General features: G+C 42.4%; 1 protein-coding gene across 2 annotated transcripts in view; it reads left to right on the forward strand.

The window, feature by feature from the left end:
* Positions 1-4,105, forward strand: part of LOC138246252 (beta-2-glycoprotein 1-like) — a 70,128-nt gene extending 66,023 nt beyond the window's left edge. Inside the window, exon 8 of one of the 2 annotated variants that reach the window (XM_069200669.1) lies at positions 48-4,105. In XM_069200669.1, the coding sequence (XP_069056770.1) occupies positions 48-112 (65 nt within the window). In that variant the 3' untranslated portion in view covers positions 113-4,105. The remainder of the gene's footprint in view (positions 1-47) is intronic. The other variant, XM_069200670.1, reaches the window with a different exon arrangement.
* The last annotated feature ends 13,984 nt before the right edge of the window (positions 4,106-18,089 follow it).

Raw genomic sequence — 18,089 nt, forward strand, 5'->3', positions numbered from 1 at the left:
TGTGAAATACCTCTCTTTTCTCATGAACTTTCTTTCTTTCTTTCTAGAACCCACCGTGCTACAGTACCATTTTTTCCCCAAGAAAGTGGTGTCAGAAATTGCAGCATGCTGAAGGACGAAGCACATTCAATGTTTCTGCTGAGAGAATGGAAATTGAGTTGGGTACAGCACATCCACTTCGGAGAGTTACCCCTTTGCTTACCCGCAACACCGGGCAGCCTAGTTTGAGGTTCCCTACCTCGTCAGAAGATTTCTGCTGGGCCTGGGATTCAACGTGCTTACAGTCTTAAAACTTCAAATCTCATAATGTTATACTGACACTTCATCACTGGCCTCATCTTGCCTTCCAACTTATGACTATTTGCATACCTGGGAACTCTCAAGCTTTGTCCACAGTGAGTCTCAGGGATATAGGCCTAGTTTTATGGTTTCAAAGACAAGTTCTCAGGGTTAGCACCATTCTATGCGCCTTACCTTTGTTTATTACTGTTGACTCGCCTAAGTTTGTCAATGCAGCTTTGCAAACCAGCTACATGGTATTATGTTGTAGCTGTATGAACAATTGAATCATATACTGTGCATATTTTGTCAAGACCACAAATTATTATGTTCACTAATGTCACCCGAGACCACAATCAACAAATCTAATTAACCACTCTGTGGTGTTGCTCAAAACAACATCCATCACTTCTATGTTGTCATTGAAGACCAGTGATGTCACACAATACTACAACCAACTCCAATTATGCCACTCTTAAGCAAACTCAGCCATTTGTATAAGGCCACTCAAGATCAAAACTAACAACTTCTGTGGAGTCTTTTGTCACCACCTCCAACCATTTCTGTTATATCACTTAAGCCCACAATCGACCACTTCTATGACATCACTTAAGAGCTGCACCAACCACTTTCGTGATGCCACTCAGGACCAAGCCAACTATCGCTATCCCACTCAGTACCACAGTCAAGCATTTCTACAATTTCATTCAACACCACACCCAATATGTTCCATGATGTCATTCAAATGCAAAGTCCACTACTTGCATGCTGCCTATCAAGGGCAGTACCAACTATTAAAATGCATTCTCTTGAGACCACAACCAGCACATTCAAGACGGTCATTCTAGAGCACAATCATCCACTTTTAAGATCTCTATGCTATCACTAAGGGCAACAACCAACGACTTCTACAAAGTTAGTCACGCTAGTGATATCACTCACTTGCATTATGTCACTGCAGACCACACTCAAGAACTTCTGCAACATCATACAAGCCTATTAACATCCTCAATGACATCAGATACATACTCCTGAAGAATTACTAAATTACCTGCAAATGCATTAGTCCCTAGTTATAGTTCTTTAAAAGTTGATTTGGGGAAGATATAAAGTTGATAATGCATCGGGGGACAATGAGATTGTTTGAGAGTGTGAAGAAAATTATTGTTCTTTTATGCAAAAAACGTAGACAAACTCTTTAGGGAATGCCTCACATGTGGACCCTTACATTTGCTTGATGAATTATAGGAATAGTTGTCTGATTGTGTCCCTAAGTAGATACAAGTGACTGAAATATCCTCATTGCAGGTTCCTACTAGCAGGCAGGGCAGACTGTGACTTGGTAATCTGCAGTGACCTGGGATGCCTCGAGCTGCTTGGCAGGATTTCCCGCACGCAGGCCAACACAATATGCACATGAGCTGTGGAGAACTGCCATCAAGTGAGAAGAAGTTGTTGTTTACATGCAATCATGGGATGGACGAGCTGCAGCACAGAAGTGTGGTTCAGAAACTAGCTAAAGAAACATGAATACTTCAGAAATGCTAATATGGATGAATTTGATAATATTTAGAGAAGCGCCTCTACACCTGCAGAGGGTGGTCCTTAAAGCATTTGATGGAGGTGACCACCATGCCATTATCCTGGTGATGGAGAGGTTTAACAACGAGTTCATCTCAGTACATAAGACATGAACTTCACCAATAAAATTGGGTCAGTGCAGTGTATTTCATTGAAAAATTAGGAGATTTGCAAACTGTTGGGTGGTTCAGAAAGACCGCTTTCAATCAGACATGGCTTTCTTGGTGGATCTTTCGATCTTGATGTCTGTAAGGCACCGAATAGCAGCCAGAATGATGCATTAAGAAAGGAACACGGGAAAGGGTCTTTATAACTGTGAGTTTGTTTAAGGGATAAGGAGATGGCTACTGAAATCAGCATGAAAGCTTCAAATTGCAGGTTTGGATCACATTAGTTCCTCTCAAACTTTCATCCTTCCCAGATCCTCAGGATGAGTGGTAACGGGTGATAATGATACAGTCGGGTGAGGGGCTGGTGGCGTGGTAAGTAAATCGAAGGAATGCACAACAGGAGTACCTGCACAAAACCTTAGTAAATATGCCCCTATTTATTTTCAGTGCTTCGAAGGTTAGGACTTTGACTCCAAACGTTAAAAAATAAAATAGCAATTTCCTTATCATTCTGTTATTGAATCTGCAATTGCACCATTGTAACAAATGTGCTTCTAAGATTCTAAAGTAACAGCAGATCTTAAATGAAGAGAGTACACATATACGTAGGTCCAAAATACTGGGTACAAAGACCACCAGGGTAAATACAGTTAACAAATGTTAGCTATACTACTATGGGTAATTTTTTAGACTAGTTTAGATTTACCATTTGGATTGGAGAGTAACGCGTGGTAATATCTGTTTTAAAGACTTTTGGAGTAAGTCTGGTAACATCACCACTCCAAAGTAAAAATGGGATTATGCCGTAAAATTGTTTCCTACGGTGAGTACCACTGCCTTTCTTACCTTTCCTGCCTATGTTTTGTTTTGTTTTCCAATCCTCTAGGGAAGCAAAGTAACTTTTATACCAGTTAAGACCAGTGGCGATGTAGAATGGTAAGATTTCACACGTAGGGCCAGATGTAGCATTATTCCAAATTGCGACTTGCAATTTGCGAGTCCCAGCGACTCGCAAATTGCAACTCGCAATTTGGAATGCAGAAAGGTGTCTCAGACACCTTCTGCGAGTCGCTATGGGGTCGCAAAGACCCACCTCATTAATATTAATGAGGTAGGTTGCAATTTGCGACCCCATAGCGATTCAGGGCACTCACGGGGATGGTGGCCTGCTGGGAACAGCAGACCACCATGTCCGTGACTGCTTTTAAATAAAGCAGTTTTTTTTTTTCAAAGTGCAACCCGTTTTCCTTAAAGGAAAACGAGCTGCACTTTGAAAAATAAACCGAAACCTTTTGTTTCGGTATTTTTCAGGGCAGGTAGTGGTCCATTGGACCACTGCCTGCTCTGAAAATTTATTTTTAGTGCCAGACACAAAGGGGAAGGGGTCCCATAGGGACCCCTTCCCATTTGCGCCTGGGTTACCATCCACTTCAACTGGACGGTAACTGCGCTTTCATTTGCAACCGCAATTGCGGTCGCAAATGAAAATGCATACCATAGCGACTCGCAAATAGGAAGGGAACACCCCTTCCTATTTGCGACTCGGAAATGCATTTTGCGAGTCGGTTCCGACTCGCAAAATGCATTTCTACATGGCATAGGGCCTTTAGCGACTCGCAAACGGCGATTTTCGCCGTTTGCGACTCGCTAAAGCTTTGCTACATCTGGCCCATAATGTGTTAAGGATACCAGTTTGAAACATCCAGGGGCCACCTCACATTTCATTTAATACTTTAAGCACAGCAGTCTCCTCTCCATAATGGAGGTGTACAGCGATTGGTCAAGAGCGTTTGAAAACACGAGTACCTCCTCCCCAAGGTCCTAATGAGAGCTAAAATAAAACACAATGTGAAAGATTAAGGCCCATATTTATACTTTTTGACGCTAAACTGCGCTAACGCAGTTTAGCGTCAAAAAATTTTGCGCCGTCTAACGCCATTCTGAAGCGCCATGCGGGCGCCGTATTTATGGAATGGCGTTAGCCGGCGCAAGCAGACCGGCGCTGCCTGGTTTGCGTGGAAAAAAGCCACGTACACCAGACAGCGCCGGCGTAGGGGGAAAATGGCGTATGGGCGTCTTAAAATGGGGCAAGTCAGGTTACGTCGAAAAAATCGTCGTAACCCGACTTGCGCCATTTTTTTTCGACGCCCATCCCCCATCAACATGACTCCTATCATTGTAAAGATAGGAGTCATGCCCCCTTGCCCAATGGCCATGCCCAGGGGACTTCTGTCCCCTGGGCATGGCCATTGGGCATAGTGGCATGTAGGGGGGCACAAATCAGGCCCCCCTATGCCACAAAAAAAAAAAAAAAAAAATACTTACCTGAACTTACCTTAATGTCCATGGGATGGGTCCCTCCGTCCTTGGGTGTCCTCCTGGGGTGGGCAAGGGTGGCAGGGGGGGTCCCTGGGGGCAGGGGAGGGCACTCTGGGCTCATTTTGAGCCCACTTGTCCTTTAACGCCATCCCTGACCCAGGTGTTAAAAAGCGGCGCAAATGCGCCGTTTTTGGCCACGCCCACTCCCGGGCGTCTCTTTTGCCCGGGAGTATAAATACCACGTAAAGGCCTGGGAGTCATTTTTTAAGACGGGAACGCCTCCCTTGCATATCATTAACGCAAGGAAGGGGTTCACGCTAAAAAATGACGCTCATTCCGGGCACTTTGGCGCCCGAAGCGTCTAACGCCATAGTATAAATATGGCGTTAGTTGGCGTTAGTTTAGCGTCGAATTTGCGTCGAAAAAAACGACGCAAATTCGGCGCAACCAGAGTATAAATACGGCCCTAAATGTTGGTTTACAGTGGACAGAAAAATTCACAGGCATTTTTACTTTGAAAATATAACGTACTTTCTTAAAACTTCTGAGCCACGCTTTATAAACCAGACACTAAAATTGCTCTTAATTTTTGTGTGGTAATTGTCAAGATATAAATTTGTGACATTGCACCACAGCACCCTTCTGGCACCAAAGCTTTGGCTGAAGATAAAGTATATAATTGTGAGTATTTCTGTCTCATGTTTGACCACGCTTTATAAACCAGACACTAAAATTGCTCTTAATTTTTGTGTGGTAATTGTCAAGATATAAATTTGTGACATTGCACCACAGCACCCTTCTGGCACCAAAGCTTTGGCTGAAGATAAAGTATATAATTGTGAGTATTTCTGTCTCATGTTTGACCAGGGCTGATGACCTGTATGTGACAGGGATGTTCAATTTAGGTCCCAGACAACCAGATGCACACCAGTTTTCGGGATGACCACGCCTATATTGATGACTTCTGTTTAGCGTTATTGCAGGTCCATTTGTAATATGACGATATTCTGAAAATCTGACAAGGATTCGACACTGTTAGAACCACACTCGACAACCCTGCTGCTGTTCTTTGTCTGCTGAGAACTGCTTTGTGAACAATTCTTCAAGAATATGTATAGCTGTTATCTCTGAGCAGAGTTGCTTTTCAGAGTATTGCATGCGGCTGTGTAAACTTGAACTGAACCCCATTGCAACAAAAAATGCTGATTTGCAATGATCAATTTGAGATGTAGATGTTCCTTATGATGAGCTAATATTTATCCTTCAATACCCCAGAGAGAAAAATAAATCACTTCAAATAATATACATATTTTTTTTATGGGAACCGGCATATTTTTTTTGTGCAACACTTTTTTTTCTTTAAGGTTTCCGAGTGTATAGGACCCACGGGCGCAATGAGTCGGATATATTAGAAATGGATGCTCAGATTACAAAGATGGACGTGCCCTAGTAGGCATTTGGTAAATATTACAAGATAATAATCCCAAGTTCTGAGATGTATTCTTAAAAAGCATCTGTGGTTGATTGCAAAGGGCATGAAGAATTAAACAATGATAAGATGCGCTGGAGACTTACTTTTCTGCTACCTAATCATGTTGATACGCTGCGTAGGGCTTGTCCATCCGCTCGGTCCCTTGAATGACACAAAACTAACAAATCCGAGTTTTACAACACCCTCCTGTAGAAGTGCTGAGCATTAGAATGTTGGAATTGCCCAGATTCAATATATTTGCTTGGTTGGGATTCAAATACAACATTTTAGTGGCAATCTGATAATCTCAAATAGCTGAAAACTGATCATAGTAGACTTTTCGAACATTTAGCCCAAATCCCGAATTCTACCCTAAAACCTGAGTGAATTTCTACTGAGGATGCTCACATTTAAAACAGAGCCACATACTTCATATTGCGCAACACTTTAAGGTCACAAAGATATGGAACCATAAATAGGATCACAACTAAGCTGTAGGGGGCAGATACAAGAATATATTTAAAAGAGCTTATATGGAAATATTTCAGAACTGTGCAGCATTGATCAATGGATTTGGAGATTGACAGAGAAACTGTTGAAAACTCCTATTCATTTTTAATGGACTGTGTGTATCTCACAACCAACACATGTACTTCTTACCTGTTTGTAAATCACTTCTTCTGACAATGGAATCTTCTCAGGATACATTCGATCTGATACTCATCAAAAATGCACCCAGGCATTCCTGCCTCCACCCTCTGAGAAGCCTGCACTTGAAGATGCACACAAACTCTGAAACTCATCATGAATGCTCTTCTTTTCCCACTGGACTGTACAAAACAGGACATTTTCTCTTGCTGTGGAGCAGTCAATGCAGTTGTTTGACTGCTCAAACTGTAAAATAGGTTGAGGTTTTTTTATTAATGTATTTATTTTTTCTTAATGTTGCAAAGAGAGACTTTTGTTGTGTAGTAATAAATTGGGTATGAAACACTATTTGTGTGTTGAGCTTTAATTGTTTACTGTCACTGTTTTTTCATAGATGTTTGATCCGGGCTGGGTGTTTATGAGAGTTACTCGAGCCACCTTAAGATACTTCCAATCAGTGAATACTGATATTAAGCTACACAAAAGGATGAGAGACGGAGTGTTGAAACTTTTTTAAACACTCACCCCCGTCACAGATCTGGGTTTAATCCATCGTTCTTTTGCTCACCATGCCACCCTAGATTGGTCCCAGCTATGTGCAAATCAGTCTTGACCCTGTTCCCCATGGGAACAGTCCAGCCCGAACTACTAGGCCACGTTCTCCCTGAACCAGAAAGTTCGGGCTGGACTCTTCCCATGAGGAACAGGGTCATGACTGATTTGTATATGGCTGGGTCCAAACTGAGGTGGCATGGTGAGCAAAAGAACGATAGAATAAACCCAGATCTGTGACTGGGGGTGAGTGTTTGCATTGTTCAGCACTCCATCCATCATCCTTTTATGTTGCTAATACTGATATTAAGCCTGGTCCGAGCAAGTCAGCTCTCCACAGAAGCACTGCCTACCTGCACCGGACCTGACTATTGGTTTTCTGTACAGGGCAGAGGTGAGGGACTGCCCTTCAATACCTGGATTTCCAGGGCACATACACAGAACATCCTCAAACATCAACCTTGCTCTTTGCTGCTTTGAAGATGAACAAGAGGTAAGTGACCTGGGGATCACCAAACAAGCTGCACGAGACAATCATTACCTCTGGCAATGAGCTGTGTCACAGGTCACATGACTCACGAAAGGGGAGAGTAACAACTTGGAAGCAAAAGAGAAACAAATGTTTTAGATAATTATTTTTGCTTTTATTTATTTAGAGCAGACTCATATCTGGAACAACTTGATACACGACAAGCTTTTGCAGTTGCAAACCCTGTGATTCACAAAGTGATTGGGTTTGAGACTGCAAAAGGGCTTTTTAGAATGTACAAAGATCTTAAAAGGGCTTTTGCTATCCTTTCTGAATTGCAAATTGAAAAGAGTGTGAAAATGGTGTTCCCCTATTTCTGAATCAAAGAGAAATTTATCCGTGAGTTGTGACTGCAATTGCAGTTGCAAATCAAAAATGAGCTATCAATCCTGAGTCGGGGTTGTGACAGCTATGCAAAGTGTTTTTTTTTTTGGTTTTCTTTGGGGCACCTTCTCTCTGTGAAGTGAGTTGGCTTCCTCGGGAGGAGGGAACAAAGGTAAGCAGTTATCCAGAAGACTGTAGCTTACACCCCCCCCCCCTTTTTTCCACATGGAAAACATGATTTTTTGATAGCATAACTAGTTTCTTTAAGGGACACGGGTTACTTTGAAAAAGTTTCCCATTTGGGAATGTGAACACAGGAACAGTGTTTATAGGCAATAATAAGTAATATCCATTAGGTGAGTTGTTTTGCAACACAGCGACTAGAGATTTTGTGACTGGGCCGATTAAAGGTAGGTTAATCACAAAATCAGACATGAGTCACAAAGAGTCAGTGTGATTTGTGACCACTATTTGGGACTTGTCGCTTTGTAGTTCTGACCCCTAGTTTCTAAGCACTACTCAATGAAAGAGGGGGGGGGGCAACACAACTAACCAGGGAAGATAAACAGCTAAAAAACGTGCAATCTTCCAGAAATGTAATTTTATCATGCTGATTGAGAAGTGGCCGAAGTAAGGCATTTTGAGGCTATCCAAAAAAGGAACCTTTATATACAATGAATCTAAATGGAGCTTAAATTCTGCTAACGCATTTTCATCCTTCCAACAAGTTCAATGGATCTTTGATCCCTGATAAGAAGTGGTTGAAACAAGCAACACATTTCCAATACAAACCAATTCAATTATTACACAGTATGGCCAACATGGCCATAGAGACAAAACTCCAGTCAGGAATAAAGTTAGGGGGGTTTATTGTAAACTTAAGCTCAGAGTCATGTAGACAATTCTCAAGATAAAGTAATAAAGACACAGTATCACCAAGAGTTGACCAAGGCAATGAAATAAGTTCAGGCGGACTAACACTAAGAGAACTAGACATTCAACAAAGACAATGCAGAGCATCAATTAGGTAACCTGAAGGATGGAAAACAAGTAGCTCAAATACTCAAAGTTCAATTTAGCTGGGCAAGAGGAAATCCCTACAAATTACCCAATCAGGAAATAACATATGCGGGGAAGAACACATGCAGATAAAAGAAAAAAAGGAACAAAAAGAGCAAAAAGAATTTATGAAAAGGTAATCTCTGGCAACAGGTTACTAACTAAGAGAGACAAAAAGTAAGTAAAAAGAGAAAACGTCAGCATATCAGAAGTTAACTCAAGAGTCTTCTTCAAGGGCTAGGGAGAAAATCTATGAGCCTCAGCAAGGCATTTCAAAGGGACAAGACAGAGAGGAAGATACCTCTCCAAGGGGATCATCATTCAGGAAACAGGAAAGAAGATGGGATCCTGCAAGGGTTTTCTCCAAAGTCCAGCTAGGAATCAATAATTTAAAGTTCATAAGGGAAGCTGATTAATCAATGCAACAGTTCATTTGACTTTGAAAGGGCATCATTCAATAGAAACAGATCATGCGACTCGAGCTTAAAACATTCACATGTGTTCTCAGGCTTGTCATGAGAACATCTGCCATTTGCATACTTCCCCACAACATTGAAACAAATGTTTAAATTGTCAGTCCACAGTGTAGGATGTTCTGCATCCAAAGTCAGTTTCTTACAGCTCTCTGTGTGTAAAACAATAAACATCTATTACCAAACTAGTCATCTCATGGGAATGAAGTCTGAAAGAAAGGTACACGTTAGCAAGATTATTTGACATATTCTGCAAAGTCCCATAATACAGAGCCTAGCAGGCCTCACTTAGGCTACTGCAAATGAATTAAACATAATATTAACACATTCAAATGGAACACATTTTGATACGCAAACTATAACTTCTGCATTAATAATTCTTCATTACCATTCATGTTGCAGTAACTTTAAATGAAATTACTCTGTTACATTTCAGTTAGTAGGACGCAAAACTACTTTTCTCTATTTTTGCATATGTATTTAAAACATTTACCATAAGAAATTCAACATTGTTCCAATACAGACTACTAGTTCAGACTCTAAAATATAGCATGGCACTTAAATTCTTCAGACATGTAATTTAATCTCAATACCACCTAGATTTCAGTAAATAGTCTAAGACAAATGCACACTAACATAGCTTTTCAGTGTATCATTCTACATTCAAACTATTAGTACTTTAATTAGCATAATGCATAAACGATCATGTATAGATGATTTCTGTGACAAAGTATAGATCATTGTTTAGCAATTTAAGGAAAGTAAAGCAAATGAGACAACGGTGTGTTAAGCTTCCATTGCAATTCAGTTAGCGTGTGAAAGAGTTAAGTGCGGACTGGCAAGGTGATCAATTAAATGTGAGGCTAGATTAGTTACCGAGGTAGACCTATAAAGAGCTCAGAAATGGAGGGAATTTCAAAACAAAATCCAGAGATGATAAAAACAAGGTTTACATGGACTGAAATAGAGATGCAGAGATGAAGAAAAGGGCTACGAAAAATGAAAAAGCTGTAAAAGAATAGAAAAGATATTCAATGTTAATCTTGAAACAGGGATGAAATGTACATGATAAGGATGAGATTAATATTGAAGGTCTTATAACGAGTTGTCTGTTAAATTAAAAATTGATTAAAAGAACTATACTATTGTAGGTATTCAAGTAGTTAATGTAATAGGGTGGATCTTGAGAGATTTGGTCTTCCAGAAACAAACTTTCTAAAATTTATGAGATGCCATGCTGTATAAAATGTTATAACTGGTACATTTTGGGCTTATGATTTAACACAATATGCATCTGCTCCCTTATTTATTCCATAACATCTTCTAGGTGCTATAATAGTGTTTCTTAGGTTTATAGTATGGATATTTACAAAGTTCAAAGAAGGTATTTATTACAATTGTTGATTGAGTACAAGAGCTATGACTCACGAGAGCCAAAGCCTTAAGTGAATGATGATGTCCCTCTGATTCTCTCCATATTCAACTCTGCGCATCTGCATAAATGGCTTATGTCATGGCATACTTTTTGTCCATTTGTTTTAACAAATATATTTAACCAACTCAAGGATGCAAGGGGTTCAACTTGTGCACTCAAGTAATGTCATGACTATTAGGAGAGTTGTTTCCAATGTGCTTGTTATTAGAGGAAATGGAGTCTCACATGCACAGATATTATTGTGGTGAAGTTGACCTTAACTCTTTGAAAATCCCATACTCCCAACGATACAAATAGGGATTTGTATGTAACTGTGTGTAAAATTGTATACCTATACATGCATAATCAAAATCACATATAACATACAAAAGTATAGATAGATAGGGAGGCAGACAGATAGACAGGCAGACAGAGTCAGGTAGATAGATAGCTAGATAGATAGATACCTTTCTGTTAATCCAATATTTTTCTTAACGTTTAACTTCATTAAGTTAATTATTCGGTAAAACGCAAGATAGCAATTGCTGAACTTAAGGTGAACAGGATGTATTGCATAAGTATACTAAATAGCTGGTCACACTAGGGGATTGAGTATAATGGAACTTCAACAGGTAGTTGAACTTGTACAGATCTCACACTCTGTTGGACCAAACATTATTTACACCTGTTTCACTTGGCAAACCTCTCACGTTACCCAACTTGCAATAACACTTAGCTAATTAATAACATAAATAGAACTTCTGTTGATTACATTCTCAGATTTGTAAGTCTTCTTGAAATTAGTCACATAATATTTTGGTGAGAAAACACACCTGGTGTACTGAATGTTTGCTTCAAATATTTTTTGATACGTAAGCTTTGCTGTAGTTCCCTACTCTAGCTTTCTTTCGGACACAATATGTGCCTCACATCTAGTATCCATAAACACATTCATGCATCACTTTCTTTCACTTCCACGTGATAGTCCTCTGAACTCTTCAGGCCCACAAGGTAATAAGAAGCCTGTGGTCTCAATGCTGGTAAACACATGAAAGCTTAGCAGTTCACCTGAGATAATATTTATCTCTGTGTCTCATCTAGCAGCCATCTTTCTAAGGTATGGAGGTTGCTTCACTGAAAACCATTTGTTTCTTCTTGAATATGAGACCTCTCTCAGGTAAGCATAAGAAAAGCCCTGGGTACATCTCCAAATATTTGTTACTCATGGCTACCCGTACAAAGGCGTGTAGCGGGGTCACCTGTATAAATTGCAGTTCCTGGCCTTCACCCCTCTCTGGTTAACTCATGACTCCTATTCTTTGCAATTCTCTCTTGTGGCTCCACGTAAAACACACTCTCAAGTTCTTCAGCACCAGCATCAACATTCCACTAATGACATTACTAATGCTTGATCCCTGCCTGACACTGAAATAGTCTTTTCAAGAGTACTAATACACACATGTTAAACAGAGAAAGTATAAGTTAAATATAGGAGTTATGAAACTCCTAATCTATAAACAATGCCATTCTACTGTGAATGCTGCCTAGACTACACAGTACTCAACCACTAAATCATGCATCAGAGTTACTCTTGCTGAAACAGTAACTCCTATACGGGCTCCTATCCTCTTCTGAGGGGCAAATCGGTTAAGGCTGTTTTTGCACAAGTAAGACATTTTGCTCCTGTGCTAAAACAAGCATTAGCAAAGCCAACCGGTCTCGCTATTTAGAGCTATTGGCGTGGTAATGATTATTAGCCATGTTGGACAGCAGTGTGGCTCCTGTGCAGCATGGCATTTTCTTTTTAATGTGCTATAATGTGGCCAGTTCTAATTTGTTTTTTTAATTTAAAAAAAGGGGGTGAGTAGGTTGGGTGGATGAGGCAACACAAAGGGCATGGGGCGAGAAAGAAGAATGCAGGTGATCCAAGAGGACATGGGAGAGACAATGAGGAAGCACTTGGGCAAGAGAGAGTGGGTAGGAACGGCTGGGAAAGCAAACTGACAATGAAGGGTGGGCGAGGGCGGCTAGGTAAGCAGACAACGGAGGATGGGCTTAGAGTCTGGGGATGCCAGACTGGATGGTGGGCAAGAGGGGCTGAAACAGCAAGCTGACAACAGGGGGTGGGCAGAAGAAGCTAAGACAGCAAACTGACAATGAACAATGGAAGGTGGGATGGGCTGGGGAGCTCACAGACAATGGAGGAGCTGGGGCAACAAGCTGAAAATTGATCCAGGTCAGCAAGCTGAGAACAGAGGGTTGGAAGATTGGGCAATGAGGGTGTGCAAGAGAGATCTGTGGGAGCACACAGACACTGGAGAGTGGGTAAGTGGGGCTGGGGAACCAGGCTGAAAACAGAGGGTGGATAGAAGGCAATGGGGAAGCAAGCTGGAAATGGGGGGTGGGGGGAGGGGGATTGGAGCATCAGGCAGGTAGGGAAGTAGGTGTTGGGGGAGCAAATTGACAATGGAAGGTGACGGGAGGTGCTGGGGAAAACACACACTGGAGGGTGGGCGGAGAGGGAATGAGAAACACATGGACAATGGAGAGTGGATGGAAGGGGATGGGGAAGCAAGATGGCAATGTAGGGTGGGCAGGAGGGGCTGCAGAAGCAAGCTGACAATGGAGGGTCTGTAGGAGGAGATAGAGAAGCAAGCTGACAACAGAGGGTGGGCAGCAAAGGATGGGAAAGCAAGTTGACATTGGATGGTTGGTGGCAAAGGATGAGAAAGTAAGTTGACAATGGATGGTGGGTGGAAGGGCATGGGACAGCAAATGAAAATGGAAGATGGGCAGGAGGTTATGGAGAGTAAACTAACAATGGAGGGTGGGTGGAAGGTCATGGGGAACAAGCTGCCAATGAAAGGTCAGTGTGCAGGTTTGTGGGGTGAAACTGACAACAGAGCATGGGCAGGAGGGGATGGATCAGCAAGCTGGCAACAGATGGTGGGCAGGAGGGGATGGGGCAGCAAACTGACAACAGAAGGTGGATGGGAGGGACTGGGGAAAAAAGCTAACAATGGAGGGTGGGTAGGAGGGGGTGGGAAGCTGATGATTCAGGGTGGGGCCTAGGGGCTCAACCAGCAAGATGACAACAGAGGGTGGGCAGGAGGGACTGTGGGAGCAAGCTGACAATGGACATTGTAAAGGTTGGCTGGGGCTAAGGAGCACACAGACAACAAGGGGGTAGATAGGGAATGACAGGACACAGGTAACATAGGGTGGGCAGGAGGAGCTGCAGAAGAAATCTCATAACAGAGTCAGTGGTAGTGGAGAGGTACGCAAGTAAATGACAGAAGGTGGGTGGAAGGGCATGAAGAAGTAAGCAGACTATTGAGGGTGGGCAGGAAGGCATGGGTCAGCAAACTGACAATAAAGAGTGGGTGAAAGGATGTTGGAAGCAAGCTAAAGACACAGGGTGGAGGAAGGGACAAGTTAGAAAGCTGACAACGGAGCGTGGTAGGGACTCGGGTAGCAAACTGATAATAGAGGTTGGACAGGCAGGAAATTGGGAAGCACACATACAATGGAGAGGGCCCAGGAGGGATTCAAGCAGCAAGTTTACATCTGAGGGTAGGAGGGAGGGGTGGGAAGCCAAGCTGACAATGGAGGGTGGGAGGGTGTGCGAGGACTGGAGAAGCAAATGGATAATGGAGGTTGGGTAGGGCTGTGTTAAGCATCTGGCCAAAAGATCTGGAAAAGCACATGGACAACAGAGGGACAGTGGTCAGTGCTTGAGAAGCACACTTACAACAGAAGGTGGGCAGAAAGGGCTGTGGAAGCAAATGGATAACAGATGACGGGCAGGGCTGTGGGAGCTAGACAAGAAGATAGTGGGGAAGCAAAAACACCAAGGGAAGGTGTGCAAGGAGAAGCAAGAATGGTAACTCAGGGAGGGTGAGAAAGAGACAGGAGCCAGCTTGAAAACTGGTAGAGAGCACAAACAAAAATTAAAAACGTAGCGCCCGAAAAGCGAGCAGTGGAAGGAAACACATATGTGTCGATGCTCCAGGTAGGGGCAAACACAAGAAGAGGAAGCAAAGCCTATGGAAGCTAATAAATAAGAAGAAAGCAAATAAGAGTGACAATAAAGCCAACCAGTCATAAGCAATGGGTGGCTCTTGGCTGACTGTAAACTTCATTATGTCTTGCAACAGACAGTGCATGCATTGTCTTAGGCAAGCCCTAAAAATTAAAAGATACTTTTTCTCATTTACTTAGTACCCTGCAGTAAAGAGTAGATGCCATAAGTGAGCTAACTAGTTTTCTTACTCAGCCACAATCTCTGTGAAAACTCTAGTCCAACTGCTTCCATTTTGAATCCCAAGTGCCTGATTTCTTCAGTGTCTTGCAGTCAACTGCACAGCCCAGGGGATGGAGGAACCATATGCTACAAGAGCCTTTAAGAACAGATCTGTTTGCCCTAGGCTCGGTCTGACAGATGGGTTAACATCATCTCTGTGCCTACATTCAAAACATGTGATCATTTTCTGAAAGTTATTACAATGTAGAATGGTTTTTTTAACCCAATCCTGAATATTTCTGAAGTCTTGTTTATGTAATATTCTTAATACCAGTCAGGCACAGCTCAGTGGTAAAGTAACCTCTGAGGAAAACTTTGTCTATGTGTAAGAACCTATTAAACGACTATGGCCCAGATTTAAGAAAAGTTGCGCTCGATGTCATGAAGCACCACTTTTCTTGTGGCCCATTGCACCCCATCTAAAGCCACCATGTGTGTGCAGTATTTAACAAATGGCGCACCATTTTGCAGGTTAGGGACAAGAGCATCATCATTTTTTATGCTATTGTTGTACTTTGCAGGGTTAGCGCCAAAAATGTTGCCGCTAATCCTGCTCTGCGCAGGTGTTAAAAATGCAGCTAAAAATGGTGCAGTGGAATCTCAGAGATTCCACTGCACCATTTTTGCAGGCCCCCTAAAAAGGGAATGCCCCCCTTGCATACATTATGTCTGGCGCATGCACAATATGGCGCAAGGGTTTACAAAGTGGCGCAACGCATGCATTGAGCCACTTTGTAAATATGGTGCACTGTTTTGGCCACACTAAGGCCCATATTTATACTTTTTGACGCAAAACTGCGCCAACGCAGTTTTGCGTCAAAAAAATTAGCGCCGGCTAACGCCATTCTGAAGCGCCATGCGGGCGCCGTATTTATAGAATGACGTTAGCCGGCGCTGCCTGGTGTGCGTGGAAAAAAACCACGTACACCAGGCAGCGCCGGCGTTGGGGAAAATGGCGTATGGGCGTCTTAAAATGGGGCAAGTCAGGTTGAGTCAAAAAAATCGACTTAACCTGATTTGCGCCATTTTTTTACGACGCCCATCCCCCATTAACATGACTCCTGTCTTAGTAAAGACAGGAGTCATGCCCCCTTGCCCAATGGCCATGCCCAGGGGACTTATGTCCCCTGGGCATGGTCATTGGGCATTGTGGCATGTAGGGGGGCACAAATCAGGCCCCCCTATGCCAAAAAAATAAATAAAAAAAATATATATATACTTACCTGAACTTACCTGAATGTCCCTGGGATGGGTCCCTCCATCCTTGGGTGTCCTCCAGGGGTGGGCAAGGGTGGCAGGGGGGGTCCCTGGGGGCATGGGAGGGCAGCTGTGGGCTCATTTTGAGCCCACAGGTCCCTTAACGCCTGCCCTGACCCAGGCGTTAAAAAGAGGCGCAAATGCGGGGTTTTTTGCCCCGCCCACTCCCGGGCGTGATTTTTGCCCGGGAGTATAAATACCACGCATTTGCGTCGCAGTCATTTTTCTAGACGGGAACGCCTACCTTGCATCTCATTAACGCAAGGAAGGCGTTCACGCAATAAAATGACACTCATTCCTCATACTTTGGCGCTAGACGCGTCTAACGCCAAAGTATAAATATGGCGTTAGTTTTGCGCCGAATTTGCGTCGAAAAAAACGACACAAATTCGGCGCAAACGGAGTATAAATATGCCCCTAACTCCACACTAGCTTTACAAAAATGATGCTAATGTGGCGACAGTTGGCGCTAGCCCCTTCTTAAATTTGGGCCTATGTCTGCCACTGTTCCTCTAAATAAGCACTGGCTAAGCCAATACATCTGGCTTTAAAGTACTAACAAATGTAACCAAAAGCAGTCATGCTGTTTGAGACATTAAAATCAGGCCTATGGCTTTGCCAATGCTGAGCACTTAAAAATATTTCTGTTTGTACACAATGCACATAAAATGCAAAAAGTTGAATGTTACAAAAAGTGTGATAATTGTGTGTACTTTTTAGATGTAAAATAGTTTGCTATATATTCCAAAGGAATTACTTTCTAGACAGTGAAATGATACAATAAAATTCCAGTAGCACGAGGTTAGAGAGACATACCTCTCTGTGTATAGCTGTGCAAAATCTGTGTATATTTAAAGACCTGGTGATACTTGTTCTTGCAGATAATTGGGCTATCATTCCAGGCCTAGAAAGATATAACCACCTGGACTCAGTAAGTGCTTCATCCTTTGGACTGAATATCTAAGCATGTGAAGCCCTTTCAGCATGACCTTCGGCAGCCACGATCTGACCTTATCGACATGTCCTGACGGGAAACTCTGAAAACATTTTATGCTGCTTCACTGACTTTTACACCATATTTATCGTCCCCATATGTATATATATATATATATATATATATATATATATATATATATATATACGTTGCATTGTTTTTCAGCAGCCCTCCACTCCTCCTTTTGAGTGCCTCTTACAAAAAGAGGTGACTCCTTACTCTTTTCTGCAATTGGCATTCTTTGATGTTATTAACAATGCACAGAACCCCCCCCCCCCTTGAGTGTGCTAGCTTTCAAGACATCCTCCTTAGTAGGCCAGGGCAGGAAAATACATTCCGCTTGCAAAGTTGGCATAATTCAGGTAACTCCTTGCCACACGTGTAATGCAAAGTTCCTTTGTGATTCCGCCATCCTGTGCATGGCGGAATGATTTTTCCATTGGCACATGTGAGGCTTTGTTGGCGTGCCTGGCTCTATTATCACACACTTGTGAGCATGAATGAGATTACCCTGCCCACTACACCACTGAGCCTTCTAGTGCTGTTTGTAATGCTGGCAACTGCAAGCAGTCATGTCTCTGCTTCTTGAGTAGATTTTCAACTTGAGAAGCAGGTAAATCAACTTAAAATTATGGTTTTGAGTTGAAATTCTACTTCAACAGAAAGCTCAAGTTGTTTTTAGTGTGAAAAGGGTTTTTTAGTTTACTTTTTGTTCAACAGGAAGTGCCCCAGAGACTGCAACTTCCTCTTCCCATCCAGAAGGCTCCTCCCAGTGC

This window comes from Pleurodeles waltl, chromosome 7 (genome assembly GCF_031143425.1).
Source record: "Pleurodeles waltl isolate 20211129_DDA chromosome 7, aPleWal1.hap1.20221129, whole genome shotgun sequence".
Lineage (NCBI taxonomy): Eukaryota > Metazoa > Chordata > Amphibia > Caudata > Salamandridae > Pleurodeles > Pleurodeles waltl.